This window comes from Oryctolagus cuniculus, chromosome 2, assembly GCF_051225735.1.
Source record: "Oryctolagus cuniculus isolate XC-2025 breed Fujian yellow rabbit chromosome 2, ASM5122573v1, whole genome shotgun sequence".
Taxonomy (NCBI): domain Eukaryota; kingdom Metazoa; phylum Chordata; class Mammalia; order Lagomorpha; family Leporidae; genus Oryctolagus; species Oryctolagus cuniculus.
In genome coordinates, this window is record NC_142868.1 from 170,633,725 (window position 1) to 170,658,244 (window position 24,520).

Sequence of the window (24,520 nt, forward strand, 5' to 3'; positions counted from 1 at the left end):
TTGCGATTGATTTCTCAACAATGTTGCAGTGGATTCCTTTCTGAGAGGAGGAGCGTGGTGGAGGCAAGAGGCGCGGAGTCACCACACAGACTCCGGGAGTCAGGTGAAAGTAGGCCTGAGGCGAGCAGCCCACAGACTCGTTTATTTGAGTTAGTACAACAGCTTATATAGCCAAGACCAGCCAATCCAGTCAAGGGGTGGTCTATGCCCCAACCAATCACACCCTGTTGCCAGGCAGTTTCCAAAGCAATCCAATCACAGCCTGCCATCAGTCAGGCTCTGTTGTCATGTGGTTTCCGAAGCAATCCAATCACAGCCTGTTGCCAGGCAGTTTCTGTTGTCAGCAGCCATCTTGGCATGACCTTTTCACCTCAGTGGCCATCTTGGCATGAACTTTTCACCTCAGTGGCCATCTTGATATGACCTTTTCACCTCATTCCACCACATCTGGCGCCCAATGTGGAGCTCGAACCCACAACCCTGGGATTAAGAGTCCCATGCTCTACCGACTGAGCTAGCCGGGCTTATCCCTTGGGAATCAAAAGTGAGAAAATTGATAGTGAAAAGGACCTCAGTCAAAGCAAGTTGTGGGTCTGAGGGCATATAATTGTTTTTTTGTCTTTGTAAGAGATCTTTAATTGTCCTATGAGTTCTTTCAATGATTGCCTGTCCCTGTGGGTTGTATGGGATACCTGTGGCAGACTGTATGTTCCAAGATTTCAGGAAGGAATTAAATTCCTGTGATGTATACGCTGGCCACCGTATTAAACCCCATACTTTGAGAAATACATTAGCAAAAAACTATATACACATGTTCCTCAACTTCCAACAGGGATACATCCCAACAAATCCATCTTAAACTGAAAATATCATAAGCTGAAAATGCGTTTAATACACCTGACCTAATGCATTTAATACACCTGACCTACTGAACATCCTAGCTTAGCAACACAGCTCACTGCAGAATGTTGGGTGTTCACCCTGGTGATTCTGGGGCTGCCTTGGAGCTTCAGTCACCACTGCTGCCCAGCATCACTAGACAGCAACGTATCGCATATGCTGGAGAATCAAAACACAACCATCATAACTCCATTTCTATTGAATGCCTATCACTTTCACATCACTGTCAACCTAAAAAATTATAAGCAAAACGATTGCAAATCAGGTACCATCTGTAATCAGATTAATAACATTAGCCAACATGTTGCAAAGTGATTGTTTCATAAGGCCTCAGAGGTAATTGAAGAAGACAGGGAAAGTGGATCAACTCTAATGAAATTATGAAGTGCACAGCCTAAATTCAAAACCGCAACTTCGCCTCTATTTTTTGGCCTCTGCATGAACCTCAAACTGTAGCCCCTGCCTTTTGTTGCTTTACTAACCATGGAGAATTAAAGAGGCCTGCATTTTATCCCTGCCCAAATCTCTCCACCTCTGCTTTCAGTAATGGAGTGGAAAATTAAAATATTTGCTTCTGCAGTCTGGAGTCAGATTTTTTTTTTTTTTGGCTGTTCTTTAGAAATCTCAGGAATCCAGATTTCCTGTAAATTTTCCCAATTCCTTTCACCAGATCAGAGGTCAGGTCAAGGTGGCAATAAACGTTAGGAAAAGAGAGTCCTCTGATTTTCTGGCCTCTCCTTCCCGGACGAGTTAGAATAATGTTCCCTCTCCTCTCATGGATGGAGAACTGTGCCCATAAACCCTTACTCCTTTCACCAACACTAATCTGCCCCACCTCTTCCCTACATTTTTCAAGTTTTTTTTTTTTTAATCAGTTTTTCTCTGAGGGCTCTGAAAACCATAAGTGTTGGAGATCTAAATAAATGAAAGTCTATTTAGGAATTCTAGTGTTCTCAGAATTAAAGATGAAGAACCTAAGAGAAGCTTTGCCCTTTACAGTTCACAGAACTCCAAGCTATGCAGTATCAAGAATGACACTAAGCTGCAATCAACTGGCCATGTGGTATGTGTTTGTGTATGTGTGGATATGTGCAAGTTGACTTCTTATTAAAAAATTCCATCTATGTTAAATGTTTTGGTGCATCCTGTAGGATCAAAGTACCAAAGAACCAATTTCTGCAATATTAATGATAACACATGAAACATGAAAAGTGGTTACCTCAAAAACTTGTTTCCATTCAGAGTTAGGAGCTGAATTTTTACGGTATAAACTAAAAAGATGATCAGGGACATTAGGTGTGTCAATAATATGCTTTCAAAGATCTTCCAATTCTGTAAATTAGCATGATTAGTGATATTATTATTACTTTCATTGTTAATGATAAGAAAAATTAAGGCATAGAGAAGGTCATAATCTGTCCAGAGCTACGAGAAGCAGTGGCAGTCAGCACACTTTGACTCTGACCTTGCCTTAGTCTGTTTCCTGTTGTTATCACAAAATACCTGAGGCTGGGGAATTTGCAAAGAAAGTTTATTCACTCACAGTTTTGGAGTCTGGAAGTCCAAACAGTATGGCTCTGGCTTCAGTGAGGCACCCTGGCTGCACCACATCGTGGCAGATTGCATCATGATGGGGAAAGGTCGTGTGGTGAGACCATGAGCCAGAGGGCAGGCTGAGGCCACCTTGCTCTTTGGTAACAACCTTCTCCCAAGAACTCACTAAAGTCCCATGAGAACTCCGTTAATTTCTTCCCAGAGCAGTCCCTCCTGCTCCTGACCTTTATCATCTTCCCCTGGGCTCTATTTCTTAAAAGTTTCACCCTCACCTTTTAAATTTTATGTATTTATATTTATTTGAAAGGCAGAGAGACAGAGACAGACAGATAGCCTCTCATATCACTACACTCGTGAACAACCCATGAGCCTCTGGGACAAACCACATCCAAACCATAGCAACCCTACAGGCATTTTCAATTCCATAGGAGAAAATCTAAGTGGCAATTAACATGTGATATTGAGGGAGGGTGTTTGTGCAGTGGTTGAGACACCATTTGGAAAGCCTATATTTCATATAGGGGTGCTTCAGCTCCTGTTCCAGCTCCACTTTCAATCCCTGCATGTGTACTCTGGGAAACAACTGGTGGTAGCCCCAAGTTTGAGTTCCAGGCTACTAACTCCAGCCTGGCCCAGCCCTGGCTGCTGTAGACATTTGGGGAGTGAATAACTGAATAGAAGATCGATTGATCTCTCTCTCTCTCTGACTTTAAAATAAATAAAAATCAATTTATTTAATATTTAATTTAATTAATTAAAACATTTTAAGACAAAAATCTAATTTTAATATGCTGAGGTAAGCTTTTGTCGAAGGTAAAACACCTTTGAAATTATTTTACTTTCAGATGTTAAGAATAATACTTATTTTTATATTGTGTTTTCTCCCTTATCAGATGTCTATCATAGCTATTTGAAGGGAGGAAGGGGGAAAAGGAAATCCATTTTCAAAAAAAATTATATACAAAATGCAAATGAAAATTCCTTGAAGTCTACTGAGGCACTCAATTGTCTCTTGCTTTGAGGTCATTTGTAGATTTTGCAAAGTGTTACATTCTATTAATCTCCACTTTCATAGTATGACATTGTAAGGTTTTTCTATTGATCAGATAGCATAGAATAAAATCAGACTTAACTAAGAACGTGTCCTATCTTTCAGTCTTGTAATTTTGGAGCAATATTAATGGTGATTATTAATGGTACTTTTTATGAAAGAACAATTATCCTAAGAGTAATATGCAAGATATACCCAAAGAAATGTCCTTGTTTTTAAGACTCAGGTTAGGCCCAGCATCTCAGGGGAAAGAGGAAGAAAAGCTTTAAATCACAGGATACAAAAATAGAACATTAAGAAAATAAATAGGAGTGACACAAATTCACAGAAAATAGCAGCAGTCATTAAAAAAAGTTGGCTATGCCACTTATAGCTATTAATAATAATAACAGAAAGTTGTAAAATAATGCCATGACTTAAATTCTGCCTTTCGACCACATACCTTCCTATATATAGCTTAGTTTTGCTTAAACTTAGGATGGGTTTATCCTGTTGGTCTTATTTACATATCTGAAAATATTAGCAAACTATTTTGAGTGTTTTAGTAACACCAAGACAGCACAGATTGTGGTCATAAAAAATTCTTTCAACACTGCAGTTTACATATTTTCCTACTGTTCAGACTAGAATCAATTAGATGAACTAATCCATCTTCAATTTTAATTTTGAAAAGCATTTCAGCAGAGCTCAGCAGCAGCAAGAAAACACCTAAGATTCCCTAAAAATGAAGCTTAAATTTCAGCCTACAATTTTAGAAAGATTAATCTCTTTCTGTTACTGGCCAATTCTGATCTTTAATAGTTCTCACTTTAGTAGTCACATATCTTTTATGGGGAACACCAAGGTTTGAATTTGAAATCTGTGACCAAGCAAAAGAGCCTTTTATAATAGATTTATAACAGATTAGTTTAATTCTCAAAAAAAATCCTTCTAACAGAGGCAGATCCATATTGCTAGTTAGGAAGAAGCAAAGTAGTAATTTTAGAAAGCGGACGGGCGGAAATTTCATGAACAAAATGGAGCAGCTGGGGAAGTACTGTACATCTTCATTCCACTCTAAGGCAAAATCATTTCCTTTCAATTCCTCTCTCTCGGGTTAGGGAAGTGCACAACAACGAGAAAACAAGGGAATGTCTCAAACATGACATTCAGGACAAAGCCCTACAGGTATAGGATGCAGTAACAGTTGCCATCTGGGATGTTTAGAGACAGAAAAAGGAGGAAAATGTGGTGTAGTGGATAAGCAGCCGTCTTACTACACATGTTTTCGTGTGCAGCCACTGTAAGCTTGTCTTTATTAATTCATGCAGTAAGTTACAAAACACTGCCATTCTGCAGTACACACACATGTTTAGCATACATATGCGGTCATGTGTCACCTAGTGGTGGGCCTGGTTCTGAGAAATGTGAGACGATTTCATCCTGTGCAATCACAGAGTGTACTTACACAAACCTAGATGGCATGGCCTACTACACATACAGGCTATATGGTGTGTGGGTGTGTGTATGTGTTTTGTATGGCCTATAGCTGCTAGGGACATGATGAACAAAACAACATAAAATCAAACAAAGCACAAGAGAAATGATGTAATCAAGAGACAGTAAACACAAGATGTGTGAGGCTGCTGGTGGTGTAATAAGTCATGCTGTTTTACCATAAACTTATTCTTTTCTTTTCTTTTTTTTAATATTTATTTTGTTTATCTAAAAGGCAGAGTTGCAGAGAGAAGGGGAGACAGAGAAACATCTTCCATCTGCAGGTTCACTCCCCAAACGACTGCAATGGTGGGGACTGGGCCAGGCTGAAGCAAGGATCCAGGAACTTCATCCAGGTCTCCCACATGGGTTGTAAGGGCCTAAGCACTTGGGCTATGTTCCACTGCCTTCCCAGGCATATTAACAGGGAGCTGGATGGGAAGTGGAGCAGCTGGGACTCAAAGAGGTAAACATATGGGATGCCAGTGCTGCAGGCAATGGATTAACCTGCTATGCCACAATGCTAGCCCCAACTTTTTCTTTTTAAGTAGAAGGAGTACACTCTAAAATATAAAAAGTATAGTATAGTAAATACACAAACCAGAAACATAGTCACTTCTTATCATTACCAAGTATTATATGCTGTACATGATTATATGGGCTATACTTTATTTTTAAATGTTTATTTACTGATTTTTTTTTTAATTTGAAAAGCAGAGAGAGAAAGAGGTCTTCCATCTGTTGGTTCACTCCCCAACACCCACCACAACCAGGATTAGGTCACTCTGACAAAAGGAGCTCAGAACACAGTCGTAGTCTCCCACATGGGTGGCAGGGATCAAACGAGTTGAGTCTGCTGCCTCTCAAGGTGTATGTTAGCAGGAAGCTGAATCAGAAGTAATGGAGCCAGGAGAGGAACCAGGCACTCCAATAGAGGATGCAGGTGTCCCAAGTGGCAGCGTAAGCTGCTGTGCCAAAGTCCCACCCCGTGCTATGCTTTTACATGACTGGCAGAGCAGTGGGTTTGTCTATGCCAATTCTATCACAAACATGTGAGATATACTTCTCTGACACCTTTTGACCCTTTATTTTTCCTCTACTTATTTTTTTAACTCTTCCCTGTATTGTAGATTTCCCCATACATTGATTAAAAATTTTCAAGTTCCTGGGCCCAGGTATATTCCTATCAAATGCTTTACACAAATGTTTAAGATGCACAAATGCCTCTCAAAAATGTTTACTGAATCAAGATATCTAAGACTGTAAAGTCTCAATGTGAATCTAGAAAAAAAAAGACAAAAAACTAAATTAAAAAATCTGCCTTCAGTTAAATTACTTTCATCATTTAAGGAACTACATATCTAAAGTTATGTAGTCACAATTCTTTCTGGAGATACTTGAGGTTTTGAAATTATTTAAGGCATCATGATGAGAGTACATATTATAGTAAAATGTTCAAGTCATTATAGTCTAACTATATTAAAAATAAAACCAACAAACATAAAATTACTTAGTGATTTTTAAAAGCTTCTACCTGAATTTTTTATGTTTTCTGAGAAGCAGAGAGCTCAACATCTTCTGGTTCTCTTCCCAAATGCCTGCAACAGAAGGTACTGGGCCAGGTCTCCCCATGTGGGTAGTAGAGACCCAACAACTTTAGCCAACACCGCTGCTTCCTAGAGTAGTATTAGCAGGAAGAAGCTGGAATTGGCAGTGAAGACCTGAATCAAATCTAGGTACTCCAGTGTGGTACATGGGAATCTTAAGAAGTGTCTTATACAGTATGCCAAGGCTCTATTTAGTGATTTGTAGCCTGCACTGGAACACTTCAAGCTGGTAATGTAGATAATGACGGCTTCAGGTCACTTGAGAACATATGCAGGAGATCTTTCTTTAAGGAAGTAAAAAAGAACTCACTCCAAGGCCATAGGGATTCCTGTCCCTTTTCAGCTTTTTATCACTTTGGATTTCCCTCCTTAGACTAAAGTTTAGTGGCTTTTGTTTTCTGTGCTACAAAAGCACAGGAAAAGCTTCAGGGATACAAAAGTGAGTAACAGAATATGAATAACAGTAATAATATAGTAATTAGAATAAGTAACAAATATATTCATTATGCAGTTTTTATGTGCCAGGCATTTTTTTAAAAAAGTGCCTTCCATATATTATGTCTTCTACTGCTTGCAACAACTCATGGGGTGAGGATTACTATCATCCCAGTTAACCAACCATGAGAAGACTGAAGCACATAGATTAACCTGCCTGGTCACACAGCCTAAGTTGTAGACTCATGATTCACACCAAGGCAGATTACATATATGCATTAAGTGGGTTTTTGCCTTTTAAATTCTTTTTTTTATTTATTTATTTTTTGGCAGGCAGGGCGGACAGTGAGAGAGAGAGAGAGAGACAGAGGTAAAGGTCTTCTTTTTTCCGTTGGTTCACCCTCCAATGGCCGCTGCGGCCGGCGCACCATGCCGATCCGGAGCCAGGAGCCAGATGCTTCTCCTGGTCTCCCATGCGGGTGCAGGGCCCAAGCGCTTGGGCCATCCTCCACTGCACTCCCAGGCCACAGCAGAGAACTGGACAGGAAGAAGAGCAACCGGGACAGAATCTGGCACCCCGACTGGGACTAGAACCCGGTGTGCCGGCGCCGCGGCTCACTAGGCTAATCCTCCGCCTGCAACAACAACCTTACAACAACCCTATGTGGTAAGTAATTATATACCCTATTTCAAATAGAAGGAAATTGATTCTTGGTGAGATTGAGGAGCATGAAGCCACCAAATGACAGAGACTAGTTTGGACTCTGTGTTCAAAGTGCCAGCCCAACCCTTCCTTCTAGTTGGCTCTTCTGGGCTGGTGCAGTTTCCAGCCTGTGAAAGAGGGAGCACAGCTCCCCTGTTTTGGTCTGTCCCAGTGGGATAATGAACTTTGATCCCGGCTTCTTATTCAGGTCTGCAGTACCTTGTTTTTATTTCTCATCTAGCTTTGAAAATACATTATAAGCTGTTTACAGTACTTCAAAAGAAAAGTTATTCATTAATACTCAATTAAATGAAATCTAGAATAGAATACTCCATAACCCAAGGGAATTGAATGTTAATCCCATTTTAAAATTCATGAGCATGTTTATGCATTACCTCCTTTTTCCTGGAGAAACTTATTGTGCAATAGCAAATATAAACAGGAATCAGTGAAGTGGCCAGGTTTTTTTTATTGCAATTATGAGAATATTCACTTTTAAGGACACCATATGAAATTCCAGGGGAAGCATATGCAATAGCCTCTCTCTTTATACCAAACTTCTCTAATCATCATTTTAGTCAACCATCCTTACCACATCTCCTTTGGATTATACTATGTTATACATATAGGAATGAATGCAGATGGTAATATACCTGGAAGATCAGCAAAGGATGTGCACCTGCCACCCATGCAGGAGACCCAAATAGAGTTACAGGCTCCTGACTTTAGCCATCCAGCCCAAAGCCGCTGTAGCCGTTTTAGGGGGTGAACCAGCGGGTGGGACATTCTCTTTCTCTCTCTCTCTCTTTCTCTCTCTCTCTCTCTCTGAAATAAATACTCTTTAGGAAATAAAAGGATGGAGTTATGTAGAATAAAGAGAGAAAGCCATATAAAAATGCATGAATGCACTTGGCCTACAGCTATTACTAATAGCCTTTAAATCCAAGCATAAGAATTTGGACCTGATATGGTAGATAATAGGGGACTATTGAAAAGGCTATCATGTGATACTAACTAATAGAATCAGGACATACTGGGAAAATCCACTAGCATTAATTGAGCACTTGTGATGAGCAAACAAAAATGAGGCTTCTATCAGTTTAGTGGGGTAAGGGCCTGCAGGCAGCCCAGGAGGATCTAATGTACACTCAGTCCACAATGATATGTCAAAAGTGACAAAGAGAATTATCTATCAAGTGAGCACAGAACAATTACTGAGTGTCTGCACGCCAGAGCTGACAGTTCTAAGGGTGTAACAGTTCAAGCTAGCCTAGAAGGAGACCAACCAAAGCACATGCAGTAATCCAGATGTGAAGGATGGATTAGGGCAAGGATGGTGGAAACTAAAGAAGGACACCTTGGGAACTGTCAAGGGCATCTCCGCTGAAAAATAAACACATTCTAAAGCACTTCCTCCCCTATGTTACAAACTCTATGTTGGAATCTGTATACTTAATAAAAATTTCAGCTAAGTCTCAAGGTTATAAAAAAGGATACACATACATAGACACACAGACACACAGTGATTTTCCAGTAACCAAATTCTATAAAATAACCCCCAAAGAAGATTTAAAACATTGACTATTTTTGTTACCTGATCTTTGGCAAAACATGTTTTTCTGCATTTAGGATTCTAAACTGAATTAGAATCGGTTCTGTCAAAAGTTGCTCTTTTCGCTTGTGTCACCTAACACATGTGAATAGTTATGTTGGTGTCATTAAGCATAAGGGAGAGGCCATTAAATATGAGACAAGATTTGCAAATGAAGCCATAGAAGATGATTATAAGCTCCTGTTTTCATATACACCACTAAGAAGAAAAATCCTTTCTGCTTTGATCATTTAATTACATTTTCTCTTTAGGATAAAATACTTTAACTAAATACAACCTTTATCTTTGTAATTCTTAGAATGGGATTGGAATGCCTTGATGAAAATGTAGTTCATGTCAAGCACAAGAATTACAGGTAAAACATCAGTGCTTTCCCTAAATGTGTTTGAGGAACTCATCTAACGTAGAAGAGAAAATGTTATTTTTGAGAAGAGAAGCAAAACAGTGAAATGAAATGAAATATACATGTGTAGGCTGGCGCCGCGGCTTAATAGGCTAATCCTCCGCCTTGCTGCGCCTGCACACCGGGTTCTAGTCCCGGTCGGGGCGCCGGATTCTGTCCTGGTTGCCCCTCTTCCAGGCCAGCTCTCTGCTGTGGCCAGGGAGTGCAGTGGAGGATGGCCCAAGTGCTTGGGCCCTGCACCTGCATGGGAGACTAGGAGAAGCACATGGCTCCTGGCTTTGGATCAGCGCAGTGTGCTAGCCACAGTGCGCCAGCCGCAGCGGCCATTGGAGGGTGAACCAACGGCAAAGGAAGACCTTTCTCTCTGTCTCTCTCTCTCACTGTCCACTCTGCCTGTCAAAAATTTTAAAAAAAGAAATATACATGTGTAGCATGTACAGTATGAGGGCACTTCAAAAAAGTCATGGAAAGTGGAATTGAAAGAAAATTTTATTTGGTCTAGAATTTTTTGAAATCCATGCACACAAGGGGTCTGCAAAAAGTTCACTGCAATGTATACTACAAAGAAACTGTATGAATTCTAGAAAGTTTTTGTGCTAAAATAGATATTTCTTTTAATTCCATTTGTCCATGAAATTTTTGAAGTATCAGTCCTCACACACGGAAATAAATATTTAAATCTCTTTATAACAGAGGTTGGCCCTGTTTAGAAAAGCTACTTCTAGGAAGAGTAACTTCTGCATTTTTAAGGGCCACAACTGAAAATGAAAGTCAATAGTGAGATGGGACCGCCTGAAAATTGCTCCAAGGACAAGGTTCTAGGAATTTTGCTGAGAAAGGATATTGGGGGCAGCACTAAAATGTCTGTTGAAAGGTGGAAAAAGGCAGTTAGGCAAGAGAATTCTTTAAAAAGAAGGTAATGCATGACTTGACTTCCATTTCTTCTGTAAATTCTTCTTATTTGTTTGAAAGGCAGACACACACACACACACACACACACACACAGTTTTCCATCTGCTGGTTCATTCCCCCAAATGCCACAATAGCTGGGACTGCTGAAGCCAGGAGACCAGAGCTCCGGTCTCCCAGGGGTTGGTGGGAATCCAACTACTTGAGCCATTATCTGCTGCCTTCCAGGGTACGCACCGGCAGGAAGCTGAAATCAGGTAGGGAGCCCAGGCACTTGGGCACTCTGAAATGGGATGTGGGCATTAAAATAAAAGAAAGGCAGAATAAGGGCTGGCACTGTGGCATGGTGGGTAGGGCCACTATATGGGCACTGGTTCCAGTCCTGGCAGCTCTCTACTGTGGCCTGGGAGGGCAGCAGAGGTGGGCCCCTTCACCCACTTGGGAGACCTGGAAGAAGCTTCTGACTCCTGGCTTCATTGGGGAATGAACCAGCAAATGGAGGACTTTCTTTCTCTCTCTCTCTCTCTCTCTCTCTCTCTCTCTCTCTCTCTCTCTCTTTGCCTCTGTAGCTCTCTGCCTTTCAGGTGAATAAATAAATTTAAAAAAAGAAGAAAGGCAGAATAGGACTTTAAGTAAAATATAATTAGATTGAATTAGATAGATGATACCGGATGGGAGACATTCAGCAGTTTCTAATTCCCCAGAATGGGTCAGAGAGGTCTTTAAAATGTAAATAATAATCAGGGTTACACACAATTTTACTTGGCTCAACTTTAACATAAACTTTCAAAATTCCCATTTCTAACCTTAAATCCAGAGGCAACCGTTGAGACTGAAGATTTGGTATCGACAGTAGGGGCCCACTTGAGTTTAGTTTTTTGTGTTGGCCAAAGCAGCCCTGTCCACTCCGCATTGGGATCGCGGCTGACTGTAGCTGTTGGGCCCCGTAGCCCCCTCGGTCGCTTCAATAAATTCTCCTTAAGTACTTTCGGGACAAAACGTTGTGGGGGAAACACTGTGGTTTCTCAGCGGTCGCCCAGAGCCCCCGGTGGCGGGGGTCCCAGTCGAGGCCACACACACACACACACACACACACACACACACAGTGACAGTCGCCACTCCAGTTTCGTGGCTCTTGGTGAAGCGCTCCGGAGGTGCCCGCCGCGGTGCTGGGGGCTCGGGGTTGCCCAGAGGCCACCTGAGCACCTGGCGGACGGGATGTGAGGTGGACGGAGCTGGTGTTCCGCTGCTCTCTGCCCCGGAACCCTGCAAGTCTGGCGTTCAACTCTTGTCACCTCTTCTTAGCCCTGGCGGCCGTCGCCACCACCGGAGCGGATGCCAGAGGGTGGCGTGCAGCCGGTAGAGACCCGCAGTCGCGTCTTGAGCAGAGCACCCCCCCCGCCCCGCTTCCCCGCAGCCACTGACACTCGCGGACCTCGAGGGGCCGAGGGACAAGCCCGAGAACACGCGGAGCTCCCGCCGCCTCCCCGCGGCCACCGCCCGGGCGGGCGCGCCGGGGAAACTACAGCTCCCGGCAGGCCCCGCGCCGGCCGCGCGCCCCCGCCCCTCGCGCGCCCCCGCCCCGCACGCCCCGGCCCCCCGCCCTCGGGCCTCAGGACGGGACGGGGAGGGAGGGAGGAAGGGGCGCCGGCGGCGGGCGGGATCCTGTGAGGCGTGTGAAGCCTCGCTGGCGCCTGGTCGGGGACCCAGACGCTGGCGGGCGCGGAGTTTCTCAGGACCGGCCGAGCCCGCCTCAGTAAGTAGTCGCCCCAGGGAGCGCGGAGCAGACACCGAAAAAGTTCGCGCCGCCGCCGCCGCCGCTGCCGCTTTGTTCTCCCGGCCCGACGGGCCGAGGCGGCGGCGGCCCTTCCCCCACACCCCGCACGCGGCGGCGGCGGCCGCGGGACCCGGACGGCGTGCGGGGCTGGGCGGCGGCCGCCGGGCTGGGCGGGAAGTTGGGGGAGCGCGCGGCTGGCGGGGGGCGGCCGGCGGGGAGCGGGGGCGCCGGCGCCGGGGCGGCCGCCAGATGGGGCCAAGTTCCGGCGACCGCGCCGAGGCCACCTCGGGTTCGCGTTCGACGGGTGACCACCGCGCCCGGCCCTCTGGGGCCCCTCTGGCCAAACTAGTGCCCGACGCCGGAGTGGCGGCGGCGCTCACCATGCCGGGTTTGGGCTGAGCCTTTTCGTTTGCATCACTTTGCGTGGTGCCCGTCTCAGAGGGGTAAGTGACGTTGGGTGGGGTGGGGGCTGGAAGCCCGCACCCCAGTTTCCCGATTGCGTTTAGATCTCTCTGCAAGTCGCAGCATTGACCGGAGTGGCGCTCACCCCCGGGGAGGCGTCTCTTAGGACGAAACGCTGCGGACTGCGACTACTTCTCGGAGCATGAAAAATAAGCGCGTACCACCTGATTGCCTCTTGGCTACTTTCTTTCAGTTCCTCGCACCCCGAAGCCTAGGCCCGGCCGTCTGCAAGCGCGAACCTAACTCAGGCGATGTGCGACCCGCAGACTTGTCCCCACACGCAGATTGATGGCTTGCACCTAACTGTCTCTTCAGCCACACCCATCCCCACAGGAAATCAGACTATCGGTGTCATCTCTGATTAGGGAGGCTGAGTTACACCCTGAACTACTACTTTGGACGACACTGCTTTGAGGGGTTGTAGCCATAAGGGAAGCAACAGCTTCCAAATGTTTCACTTCGCACCCTGTTTTATTACTCTTAGGGTGTTTTTACTTTGTGTTTAACGTTGCGATTCTTAGATTTTGAGCGATTTTGCTTTTGCTTAGGTCAAGTTTACAAACTTTTAATGCAGGGAGGGTGGGGAATACCTTATGGATTTGTTGCAAGAAGGCTTCCGTGAGGTTTCTCGGCTGAGTTTCGCCGTATAAAAAGGAACCCTTTCCCTCTCCCCTGTTAGAGTCTCGCTTGAGATCAAGCATGGACATTCAGACAAAAGGAGATTGCACGTTTTAGTAAATGTAGTATTTAAAACGTGTCTCAGGAACCTTCATGGTTGATTTCGCTTCATATGGTAATGATATTAATGTAGTAGGCCTGATCAGATGAGCTTGGAGTGTTCCTTGTAAAGCATTTCACATTTCAGGATCGCTGGGATTCAAGAAAGTTGACGGGTCTAAATTTAAATTAATTTTGAAATTATCACATAATAATTGGTCTTTAATTATACAAATTTTATAACCTTTGTTTCTTCAGATGACTCTTTAACATAGACATTTCTTTGTTTTAATGAGTTTCATTTCAATACTGCACACAGAAAAGGAACTTAATAAATTGGGCTTTATAGATGCTAAATTTTTAAGATGATGTGAGAATTGAAAACATTTTATACGGGGAAAAATGAATAGATGATCATTTAAATGCATTTTTTAAAATTCAGAATTTGGTATATGAGGAAATTATTTACTAGTACAAGTTTTAATTTAATAGTGACGTTTATGGTTCAGAATCTCCTGTGTTGATTGTACTTCAAGTCTCTGATTATGTAATTCAGATTAAGCTTGTTATATATGTGTCTCTGGAGCATTCCTCTCCAAAAACTTGAGATAATGTACTTGGAAAGTGTTTCGAATTTAATGTAGGAAAAATGTTTTCTCCACTGGTCTGATTATAGTGGCAGTATGTGAGAAATTGCTCATTGGCTTAGCCAGTCACATTTCTCAGCTATTAACTGGTGCAAAGATGAAGACACATCAGGCTCACCATAGATTTCATGTTGCTCGCCAGTCTGTAATCTTATTATTGGATAAACTTTCAGTGCCTGAGCAGGGAGGACACATGGTGCGCCCTCTTAAACCCCAGTGACAGCGAAAGCACTGAGATTCATAGGCCGCGGATCCGGATGAGCAGAATGTGAGAGGAAAGAGTTTACTCAGATGCTGAGCTCTGAAGGAGAGAATTATGTTAATCTAAGGCAGTAGTCAGTGTTTTAGAAAATACATGAAAGTAGATGCAGAGGTTGCTGCATAATACGATTTTTAGAAAAGCAGCAAGGAGATTTGAGTTTTTATGTAGTAATGTAATTCAAAATTAACATCAGGATTATTAACCAAAGTCAAGCCTGCATCAGGGTAGATATGGACATGGTCCAAAACATGGACAACCTTCCACTTCATTTAGCATTATTAACACTCAAAATTAAATTGAACCTGGAAAACTCTTTACTGTTATAGACTCATGGTAAATATTCTGCTTGCTGAGTAGAAAGGGCATTCTTACCTCTTCACTTTAGCTTTTTGAGTACAAGAACAACACTGGCTACACTAAGTAACAGACTTCCTTTTGAAATATTTAATAACTAGACATGTTTTGTCTTACTGGAATCCTCTGTCTTTGTTTCCCTGACTGCGACTTATGCAGAAGTCCTGCTGAAATATTTCCTTAAATGGCCCTTCCCTGAGACCCCAGCTGAAATTAGGTACCCTTAGTATACTCAATCATGTTGCTTCTCATAGTTTGTAGTTGTCTACTTACATGAATGCTTGTGTAATGCCCACAAGCTTCAGAGAGCAGTGGCCATATCTGTTTTGGTCACCACTGTGTAGCTCTATCATCTCTTAAAATAATCTAGTTAACATTAAGTACTCAATAATTGCTGAATGAAATGCTGCTGTTAGAACTTTTCCTAGAGATTTTGTCAAGACGTAAAATAATGTATGTGTAGGGGAGAAGTAAGGGAGGAAGAGCAGAAGGTAGATCCACTAGTGATGTTACCTTGAAGTAACCCTCAAGTTAGTCCCTTAAACCTCAGGGCCTTTGTGTCACCTTGTAACAGCAGCCTGGGCTCAAGGCATCTTTAATATTCTGTGTTTTGATTCCATTCAACACTGGTGACAGATTATATAAACTCATTTGAATGGAATATATGACATCTAACTCCTCAAAGGAATATTTGAGATATTCCACATAAACATATTAGACGTGCTTGCCAACTAGATAATATTATTGTTTATAGCTTCTTTTATAGCTGTTAGAATATACTAGAAACATCTCTAATTGATATTCAATTTATAAATTAATATGTAACATTTCAGTTTTCTAATTGAAGCATAAAGAAAGAAAATTAAGAAACGTACCAAGGTTCACATAAATTAGAATTAATGGGTTTCTCTTGGTATTTAGTCTTAAGTGTTTTGCACCATACCTCTTGTTGCATATTACAGAACTAATAGGGGTTCCAAAAACAAAATGAGGAGCTATTATGACAGCCTCTGGTCTCTTCTGTTTGTGTTCATGCTGAAACTTTAAAAAATAATTTCATACAAAATTATAACAGTTTACTCTGAATGGTTATTCTGGTAAATTAGACATTTCTGTTAGGCAGCTACTATTATTTGATATTAATAAGTATAATAAAATTAAAATTCAATGGGAAGACATTCATTAAAATATATTTTTTAATTTTAAATTTCATTTATTTGGGAGACAGAGCTCCCATACAGTGGTTCATTCCCCAGATGCCTGCCAAGGCTGGGCAAGGACCAAAGTCAGGAGCCTGGATCTTAATCCAGGTCTCCCAAGTGAGTGAAGAAACTGAATTATTTGAACCATCATTGCTGCCTCCCAGGGTCTACATAGGCAGGAGACTGGAGTCAGGAGCTGGAGCTCAGAATTGAACCCAGATACTCCAGCTCAGAATGTGAGCATCTTCACCACAGGGCTAAATGCCTACTACAGAATAAATCATTATTCAACACAGTGGTAAGAAGTAAACTTGCATATAGTATTATTTATGGATATTTTACTACCTGATTTGTGGTAGTTGTTCAGCTGTTTTATTTTTTAAAACATTAATAATAATTGTACATATTTATGGAAAACACTGACATCTCAATACATGTATATAGTGTATGCTGATCAAGTCATTAATTAATATTCCTCCTCTTTGTCATTTCTTTATGATTGAAGCCTTGGATCTCCTCTCTTGTCACTCAGAAAATATATAATAGATTAACTATAGTTATCCCACTATGCTGTAGAATTAAGAGCTTATTCTTTTATTTATTTATTTATTTATTTATTTATTTTGATTTTTGACAGGCAAAGTGGACAGGGAGAGAGAGAGACAGAGAGAAAGGTCTTCCTTTTAGCTGTTGGTTCACCATCCAATGGCCGCCGCGACCGGGGCACTGCGGCCGGCGCACCGCGCTGATCTGATGGCAGGAGCCAGGAGCCAGGTGCTTCTCCTGGTCTCCCATGGGGTGCAGGGCCCAAGTACTTGGGCCATCCTCCACTGCACTCCCTGGCCACAGCAGAGAGCTGGCCTGGAAGAGGGGCAACCAGGACAGAATCCGGCGCTCCGGCCGGGACTAGAACCCGGTGTGCCGGCGCCGCAAGGCGGAGGATTAGCCTAGTGAGCCGCTGCGCCGGCCAAGAGCTTATTCTTTCTAGCTCCGATTTAGTACACATTAGTACACATTATCCAGCCTTCCTCCCAGCCTCATGTTCGGCTTTTTAAAACTACTTGAGACACTTACGTTATAGAACTGATTACCTCATGAAAAGTCCCGTTCCTTTATTAGATTGTTGGATATGGAATGAAATAGTAGAAAGAACAGGAGCATTAAGAGTTAGGGAGGCTAGTTTGAATCTCAGTTTCATTACCAGTTAGCTGTGTAGGTGAAGGCAAAGGACAACTTTGCTGAAATGCTGGTTCTTTTTCTATAAAATGGAGTTAAACCTCCTAAGAATGTTACAAGGATTTAATGAAGGATCATATTTCTTTTGTAGGATTTGTATAAAGTATAGGCATAATTGTTAATTCCTTTAATAACTGAAAATCGCTGAAACTTCCTGAGCAGTTGAACACTTACTGTAAGCCAGACACTTACCTGGGTACTTCACATGAAGTAGGTTGGTCCTTACAGTCTTCATTTTACTTTTTTTTTTTTTAAGATTTATTTTATCTATCTGAAAGGCAGAGTTAGAGAGAGAGGAGGGGAAAGATTGAGGAAATCTCTGTTTGCTGTTTCATTCCCCAAATGGCCACAATACCCAGGGCTGAGCCAGGCCAAAGCCAAGAACCAGGAGCTTCATCCAGGTCTCCCACATGGGTACAAGGGCCCAAAGACTTGAGCCATCTTCCACTGCTTTTCAAGGCGCATTAGCAGGAAGCTAGATCGAGAGTGGAGCAGTTGAACTCGAACAGGCAAACATGGGATGCTAGCATTGCAGGCCGTGGGTTTACTGTTATGCCACAATGCTTGTTTTTACTTCTGTCCTCTGCAGTGATACTGAATAAAATTAATTAATCACTATTAACACCTCTTAGAATATTTGGGGGCCATTTATTCTATTTTGTTAGGCATGTATTTATCACATGGCATTGTTTTCACCTTTATGAGGATTTTTTCCCCTCTTGAAGTCAGTATTTCTCTAAAGATGTAGACCATTGAAACAAGCATACATAGGCTGACCGGCAGTGAGTATACAGATTGATGCTGGTGCCTTCTAAGTGTCATGGGGGTTTAGGTTTACATTATCTCTCCTAGTCTGTCCTATTAGCAGCTGATATTTAGCTTTAGTTGGTAACCTCCTCTCACATGAACAACTTCCCAGTCATCATTTCCCCATTTCTGTTTTGCACACTGAGTTTTCTGAAACTGAATGCAAAGCTTTACACTTATCCTTGTTAATTTTAACAGTTTGCTCATCTGCAAAAGTGGTAATGTCTCCACATCATGTAGATAAAGTGTGGAACATATATCAAGTGCTGTACAATATAAAATGGAATGGTAATCATTTACTTGAATGTGACTTTTTAAGCCTTTGTCTTTAAGCAGTTTTTTTTCCTGAGTCTCAGTTTTATCTCAGCTTTCTCATTCCTATTATGCTATCTGTATGTTTTTTTCTTTTCTGTCATAGGCATCCTAATTAAGCCCCATAAATTACTCTGCGGAATGACTTGGCAACCACATTGGGTGCTTCATTTATTCCCACCACTGGAATTGTTATGGATATACATTTAGATGAAATTAGAAAGATTTTGGATGAAATTTAGAAAGATTCATCTCTCATGAGCCATTTCTTTTAGCCATGTGGATGTCCTGCCTTTTTTAATATTACTTTATAATTGTGGTTTCTTAAAAATTATGATATATACTAACCGTGTACCTAGTGTTCTCTTTCCTACTGTTTGAAATCTCTTACAGGGCCAGCACTGTGGCATAGAGGGTTAAGCCTCTGCCTGCAGTGCCTGCATCCCATATGGGCACCAGCTTGATTCCTGGCTGCTCCACTTCTGATCCAGCTCCCTGCTAATGTGCCTGGGAAAGCAGTGGAAGATGGTCCAAGTGCTTGGGCCCCTGCACACACCACCCCATCCCCGGGAGATCAAGAAGAAGCTCCTGCCTCCTAGCTTTAGCCTGGCCATTGTGGTCATTTGGGGAGTTAACCAGAGGATGGAAGATTCTCTCTCTCAGTGAACCAGAGGATGGAAGATCTCTCTCTCTCGCTCTCTCTCTCTCTTTCTGACTTTCAAATAAATAAATAAAAATAAAATCTTTTAAAAAAAGAAATCCCTTATGATAAGATCACTTTCACCTATGTTTCTATTTAAAGTGTATCAACTTCCATACTTCTTTGTTGGTCATATAACTGTGTCTAATATATTGCCTCTTGCCTCCTTAGCCTGCTGAAAGGAATTTGTCAACAAAGCAAGTCAGAAGTCATATTCTGGCAAAATTAGACTTTTATATTAATGCTTGATTTATCTGTTAGGAAATTATACCTCATTTATATGCTGGGTGGTGTGTATTTGATGTAAATGACAGTGTCAGTATTGCTCTTCTTTTTTGCACTTTTTGTTTTTCTTTGTTTTTGTTATAACTTGGTTATATAATTGTGGAATAAAAGTCTTAATCTTCATCAATTTAAAATAAAATAACTTAGAAAAAAATTTGATCTTCAAGTTGCAGGTAATAGAGGAGTCCTAGGAGGACTAGTTTTCTTGGGCAGGAGGCTCTCTGAAATTATGCTTGCAGTAAAATATGACTCTAATGATTAGACAAAAAAATTACTTCTTTAGACTTTATTAGTGAATTATGAACATATGACCAAATATTTATCATATTTAAAATTATTGGGATTATTTTTAAAATAAGATCAAGTATAAAATGTTAAAACCTTTTTAAAAATTCCTTCTAGGCTATTTCACAAAGCATCAACTTTTCTTGATGGACCCAGTCATCAAATGAAATATGCCTGTACTACAGTTGGAAGCTTTGTACTTCAAAGGAAAGCTCACTCCACAAGATGAAAATGATGTGTGAGAAGGTGATTTAAGGTGTGAATATTAAAGTATCCCATCAAGTCAGTGAACTCAAGGATAAGTACTCAATAGATGATTCCAAACCATACTGTTTGAAGCCAGGAGGATTTCATCTTGACAGAAAATCAACTTTTTTTTTGTATTGTACTTTGTGAAATGAAAAGAGAGCAATAAGAATGGACTTGAAATAGGTAAAGATGTTTAGTAAATAAGCAACGTCAACTCTGTTCTCATGAAGATAACTTAGTGATGTAAAATCCTTTACAAATCCTTGGTTGTGGTCCTAAAGGCAAGACTCTTTTTTGATGGGACTGCTATGAAGAGAAGTAGGACCTTTTGTGCATCAAACTCACAAAGATAGAACTTGTAATCATAGGCATGAGTGGTTTAAAAGAGGAAGTAAAGAATCTTTCAACTAAATTCAAAAGTGCAGTCATTTTTTTTACTGCTGTTATTTTAATAACCTCTTCATAACCAGTTAAAAAGAATTGACAAGTATTTTAAACGATTAAAGAAAGGCAGATGTCTGCAAATAATTCCCCTCCATCAGCGCAGAAGTCTGTATTACCTGCACCTATTCCTGCTGTGCTTCCAGCTCCTTCTCCATGTTCAAGCCCTAAGACGGGACTGTCTGCCCGACTCTCCAATGGAAGCTTCAGTGCACCATCGCTCACCAACTCCAGAGGCTCAGTGCACACAGTTTCGTTTCTATTGCAGATTGGCCTTACACGAGAGAATGTTACCATTGAAGCCCAGGAGCTGTCTTTATCTGCTGTCAAGGATCTTGTATGCTCCATCGTTTATCAAAAGGTACTGTGCATGCTATTTATGTCAGTCGTTTTTCTAATTAATACTGTGTCTAATGCCTCTCTGTGAATGATACATGCACTACTAATGAGTAAACGCAGGAATCCTTCGATTCTGAGCGCGTTTTTGAAAGTCTACAGACAAGGAACCTAAATATCAGAATTTAAGAGGATTTAAATGTCACGTACCCCATCCTTAAAATCTGCTATTTCATTTGTCTCTTAAGCATAGGAAAATCTGTACAAAGTCAAGGGCACATAAATTTCATTTAAGTCAGGAGGTGGAGAACACCAGTCATTGAGCTGGTAACGAAAAGATATGGGACACAGCAGCAGCCAAGTCCTAGGTCTGTACTTCATTCTTTCTAGGGGTTCTGCCCTTTATCTTATACCCTTTCCTTCTCTGTAAATCCTACATATTTTTCAGAGAGGGTGTTAAGAATCTGTGTAAACTGTTGTTACAGGACCACACTCTGTTTCGTAAAGAATAGGTAAAATCAGTTTTGAATATGTGACAAAATTTTGAGAATTCAGGTTAGTTTTGTTTTATTTCCCATCCACCACCTGCCACCCTGTACTACTGCCAGTTTTTTTTAACTTTAGTTAAATGTTTAAATGTCTTTGATCTTGGCTCACTGGATGAACTCGTATGTTTTCTGTTTATTATAAGGCCATTTTTATAGGTTATATGAATTGGTTACATTTTATTTTTAATAGAGTAAGCATGTGTTTCAAATTTGTTTCAGACAAATGTGTAAGCTTTCTGTTTGTAAAAATCATTTCTGTGATATTAACATGTGGATTCAGACTCTTCATCTTTTTTTGTTTTAATTATGTTTTTAATGGTTTGTCATTATCTTTTTTTTTTTAAGATTTATTTATTTATTTGAGAGGCAGAGTTCCAGGCAGAGGGAGAGACAGAGAGGTTTTCCATCTGTTGGTTTCATTCCCCAAATGGCCGCAATGGCCAGAGCTGTGCCAATTCGAAGCCTGGAGCCTGGAGCCAGGAGCATCCTCCCTGTCTCCCACGTTGGTGCAGGAGCTCAAGCAGTTGGGCCATCTTTCAGTGCTTTCCCAGACTGTAGCTATGAGCTGGATCGGAAGTGGAGCTGCTAGAACCTAACCAATGCCCTTACGGGATGTCAGCACTGAAGGCAGAGGCTTTACCCGCTATGCCACAGCACCAGCCCTGTCATTGTATTCTGATAGTACTTAGCAATCCACAAATGTTAGTACGTGAAAATGACATATCTCCTGTGTTGTTTAACAGTGATTTATTTATGTAAATAGGGCCTGAAATAAGAATAAGGTCAGTTTTGTAGATCTGTAGAGCCATGTATCTTTCCTTCTAGTTTCTTTCATTGTACATTACAGAAAGGTTTTTCACAAAATCTTTTGCAATGATGTTGTAAGCTTTTATATAAAGATAATATTTAAACTTAAATACGGTTTGTAACTTTAGTGTTCCCTTTTTATATGATACTACAGGAATTTATAACCAAATGTTTCTGCAAATCTGCTACTCAATTTTCAGTCTTTGGAAATTTCAATTAATACTGTTTTTGTTTTTTTAAGGTTTACTTTATTTATTTGAAAGGCAGAGATAACAGGCCGGCGCCGCAGCTTACTAGGCTAATCCTCCGCCTGCGGTGCCGGCACTCCGGGTTCTAGTCCCGGTTGGGGTTCCAGTTCTGTCCCGGTTGCTCCTCTTCCAGTCCAGCTCTCTGCTGTGGCCCAGGAAGGCAGTGGAGGATGGCCCAAGTGCTTGGGCCCTGCACCCACATGAGAAACCAGGTGGAAGCACCTGGCTCCTGGCTTCGGGTTGGCGCAGTGCCGGCCCCAGCGGCCATCTTGTGGGTGAACCAACGGAAGGAAGACCTTTCTGTCTGTCTCTTTCTTTCTCTCTCACTGTCTAACTTTGCCTGTCAAAAAAAATAAAATAAAATAAAATAAAAATAAGAGAGAGAGAGAGACAAAGGAGATACAAAGAGAAAGAGGGAGAAAGAGAGAGATCTTCCGTCCACTGGTTCACTCCCCAGAAGGCCACAACAGTCAAGGCAGGGCCAGACCAAAGCCAGGAGTCAGGAACTTCTTTCTGGCCTCCCAAGTAGGTACAAAGGGGCAAGCCATTGGGCCATCTTCCGCTGCTTTTCCCAGGCCATGGTAGGGAGCCAGATTGGAAGTGGAGCAGCTGGTACTTGGACTGGTACCCATATGGGATGCTGATGTTGCAGGCAGCAGCTCTACCCACTACGCCACAATGCCCCAGCTTCTTTTACTCTTTTATTAAAACAAAATTTTCAGTGACAAAAAGTTGTTTATATTTATCAAATATTTCATATTGTCTTAAACTATGTATACATTGTGTAGTTTGTGGCTTAATCAAGCCAGTTAACTTGATTTGCTTATTATTTACTTGCTGAGATGAACTCATTTACTTTTTATATGTATTCAGAGGATTATTTGAGAAGTAGTTTTACTTTACTAATATAAATGTGAGAATTGAGTAACGGGGTAAACTCCTAGGGAAGTGGATTAAGTATAATAGAAAAGAAAAATTATAATCCATAAGACAGGGTGAGATCAAGGAAATAAATAGGAAATAGCTCACAAAATAATAACTTAAGTTAAACTTTATACACATCAAATATTTGCTGATTATGGATATATTCAGCATAAAATAGTAAACTGAATGTGAATCAATATTAATATATGTATTTGGCAAAAACATACATGCATATTATATAAACATATTACACATTATTTTTGACACGTGCTAGAATCCTAACTTAGTTTAAGTAGAGTGAAAAGAAAATTGAGCTGGGTACCACGTCAACTCAGTTACTTATTTACTGTATGATTTTGAGCAAATGAATTTACCTCTCTAAAGCAGTTTCCAGATTATGGAGTTGAGATAATTTCAAGCATATAACTGTAGCTATGAAATTCTGAATCATTTAGTCTAAATTTGACCAAATATTGACTGCTAGAGATGTATGAATGAGAAAGGAGTCTCAAGAAATGGATGACCTCTCCAAGTCCTAACTAGAAATACGTCTTGTTTGTTTGTTTGTTTGTTTGTTTGTTTTTGACAGAGTGGACAGAGAGAGAGAGAGAGAGAAAGGTCTTCCTTTGCCATTGGTGCACCCTCCAATGGCCGCCGCGGCCGACGTGCTGCGGCCGGCGCACCGCGCTGATCCAATGGCAGGAGCCAGTTACTTATCCTGGTCTCCCATGGAGTGCAGGGCCCAAGCACTTGGGCCATCCTCCACTGCCTTCCCTGGCCACAGCAGAGAGCTGGCCTGGAAGAGGGGCAACCGGGACAGAATCCGGCGCCCTGACCAGGACTAGAACCTGGTGTGCCAGCACCGCAAGGCGGAGGATTAGCCTATTGAGTCGCAGCGCCAGCTTTAGAAAATACGTCTTAAGGGAACCAGCATAGATTCTGGAATTTTACAGAAAGCCTTCATCAATCCCTAACAATTCTTGGGAGGTGAAAAAAACTGTACCATCTTTTTTCTTTTTACCTCTTCTCTTGGGCAGAATGTTTACTGTGTTCATTGCTTATACATGTACAGCTCCAGGTTAACTTCCTGAAATCTGAAATAATTACCTACATATTTGGAAATTACTTTGAGCCTCTCAAGAAAAGTGCTATTTTAAAAAATCGTAATTTTAATGTCATATGGAGGGGAGGTTATTTTCTTTCAAAGTAAGTTGATTTCTTCTCTCAACATAATGCTTGAATTTTATTTATTTATTTTTTAAGATTTATTT

General features: G+C 41.5%; 1 protein-coding gene and 1 non-coding gene across 6 annotated transcripts in view; one reads left to right on the forward strand and one right to left on the reverse strand.

Annotated features, from left to right (window-relative positions):
- Window positions 1-451: 451 nt before the first annotated feature.
- On the reverse strand, window positions 452-524 carry TRNAK-CUU (transfer RNA lysine (anticodon CUU)). The gene has a single exon. It is a non-coding gene; the product is annotated as a tRNA-Lys (tRNA).
- Window positions 525-12,219: 11,695 nt separating this feature from the next.
- PRKD3 (protein kinase D3) overlaps window positions 12,220-24,520 on the forward strand; it is a 110,295-nt gene continuing 97,994 nt past the window's right edge. For 3 of the 5 annotated variants that reach the window (XR_016230467.1, XM_051839691.3, XM_089327730.1), the window contains exons 1-2: window positions 12,220-12,406; window positions 19,814-20,747. Coding sequence is in view for 3 of the 5 variants with exons in the window: in XM_051839691.3 (XP_051695651.3) it covers window positions 20,460-20,747 (288 nt within the window). In the remaining 2 variants the exon portion in view is untranslated. Of the gene's footprint in view, window positions 12,407-12,653; window positions 12,871-19,813; window positions 20,748-24,520 lie in introns of those variants that run through there. The other 2 variants (XR_016230468.1, XM_002709918.6) reach the window with 1 other exon arrangement.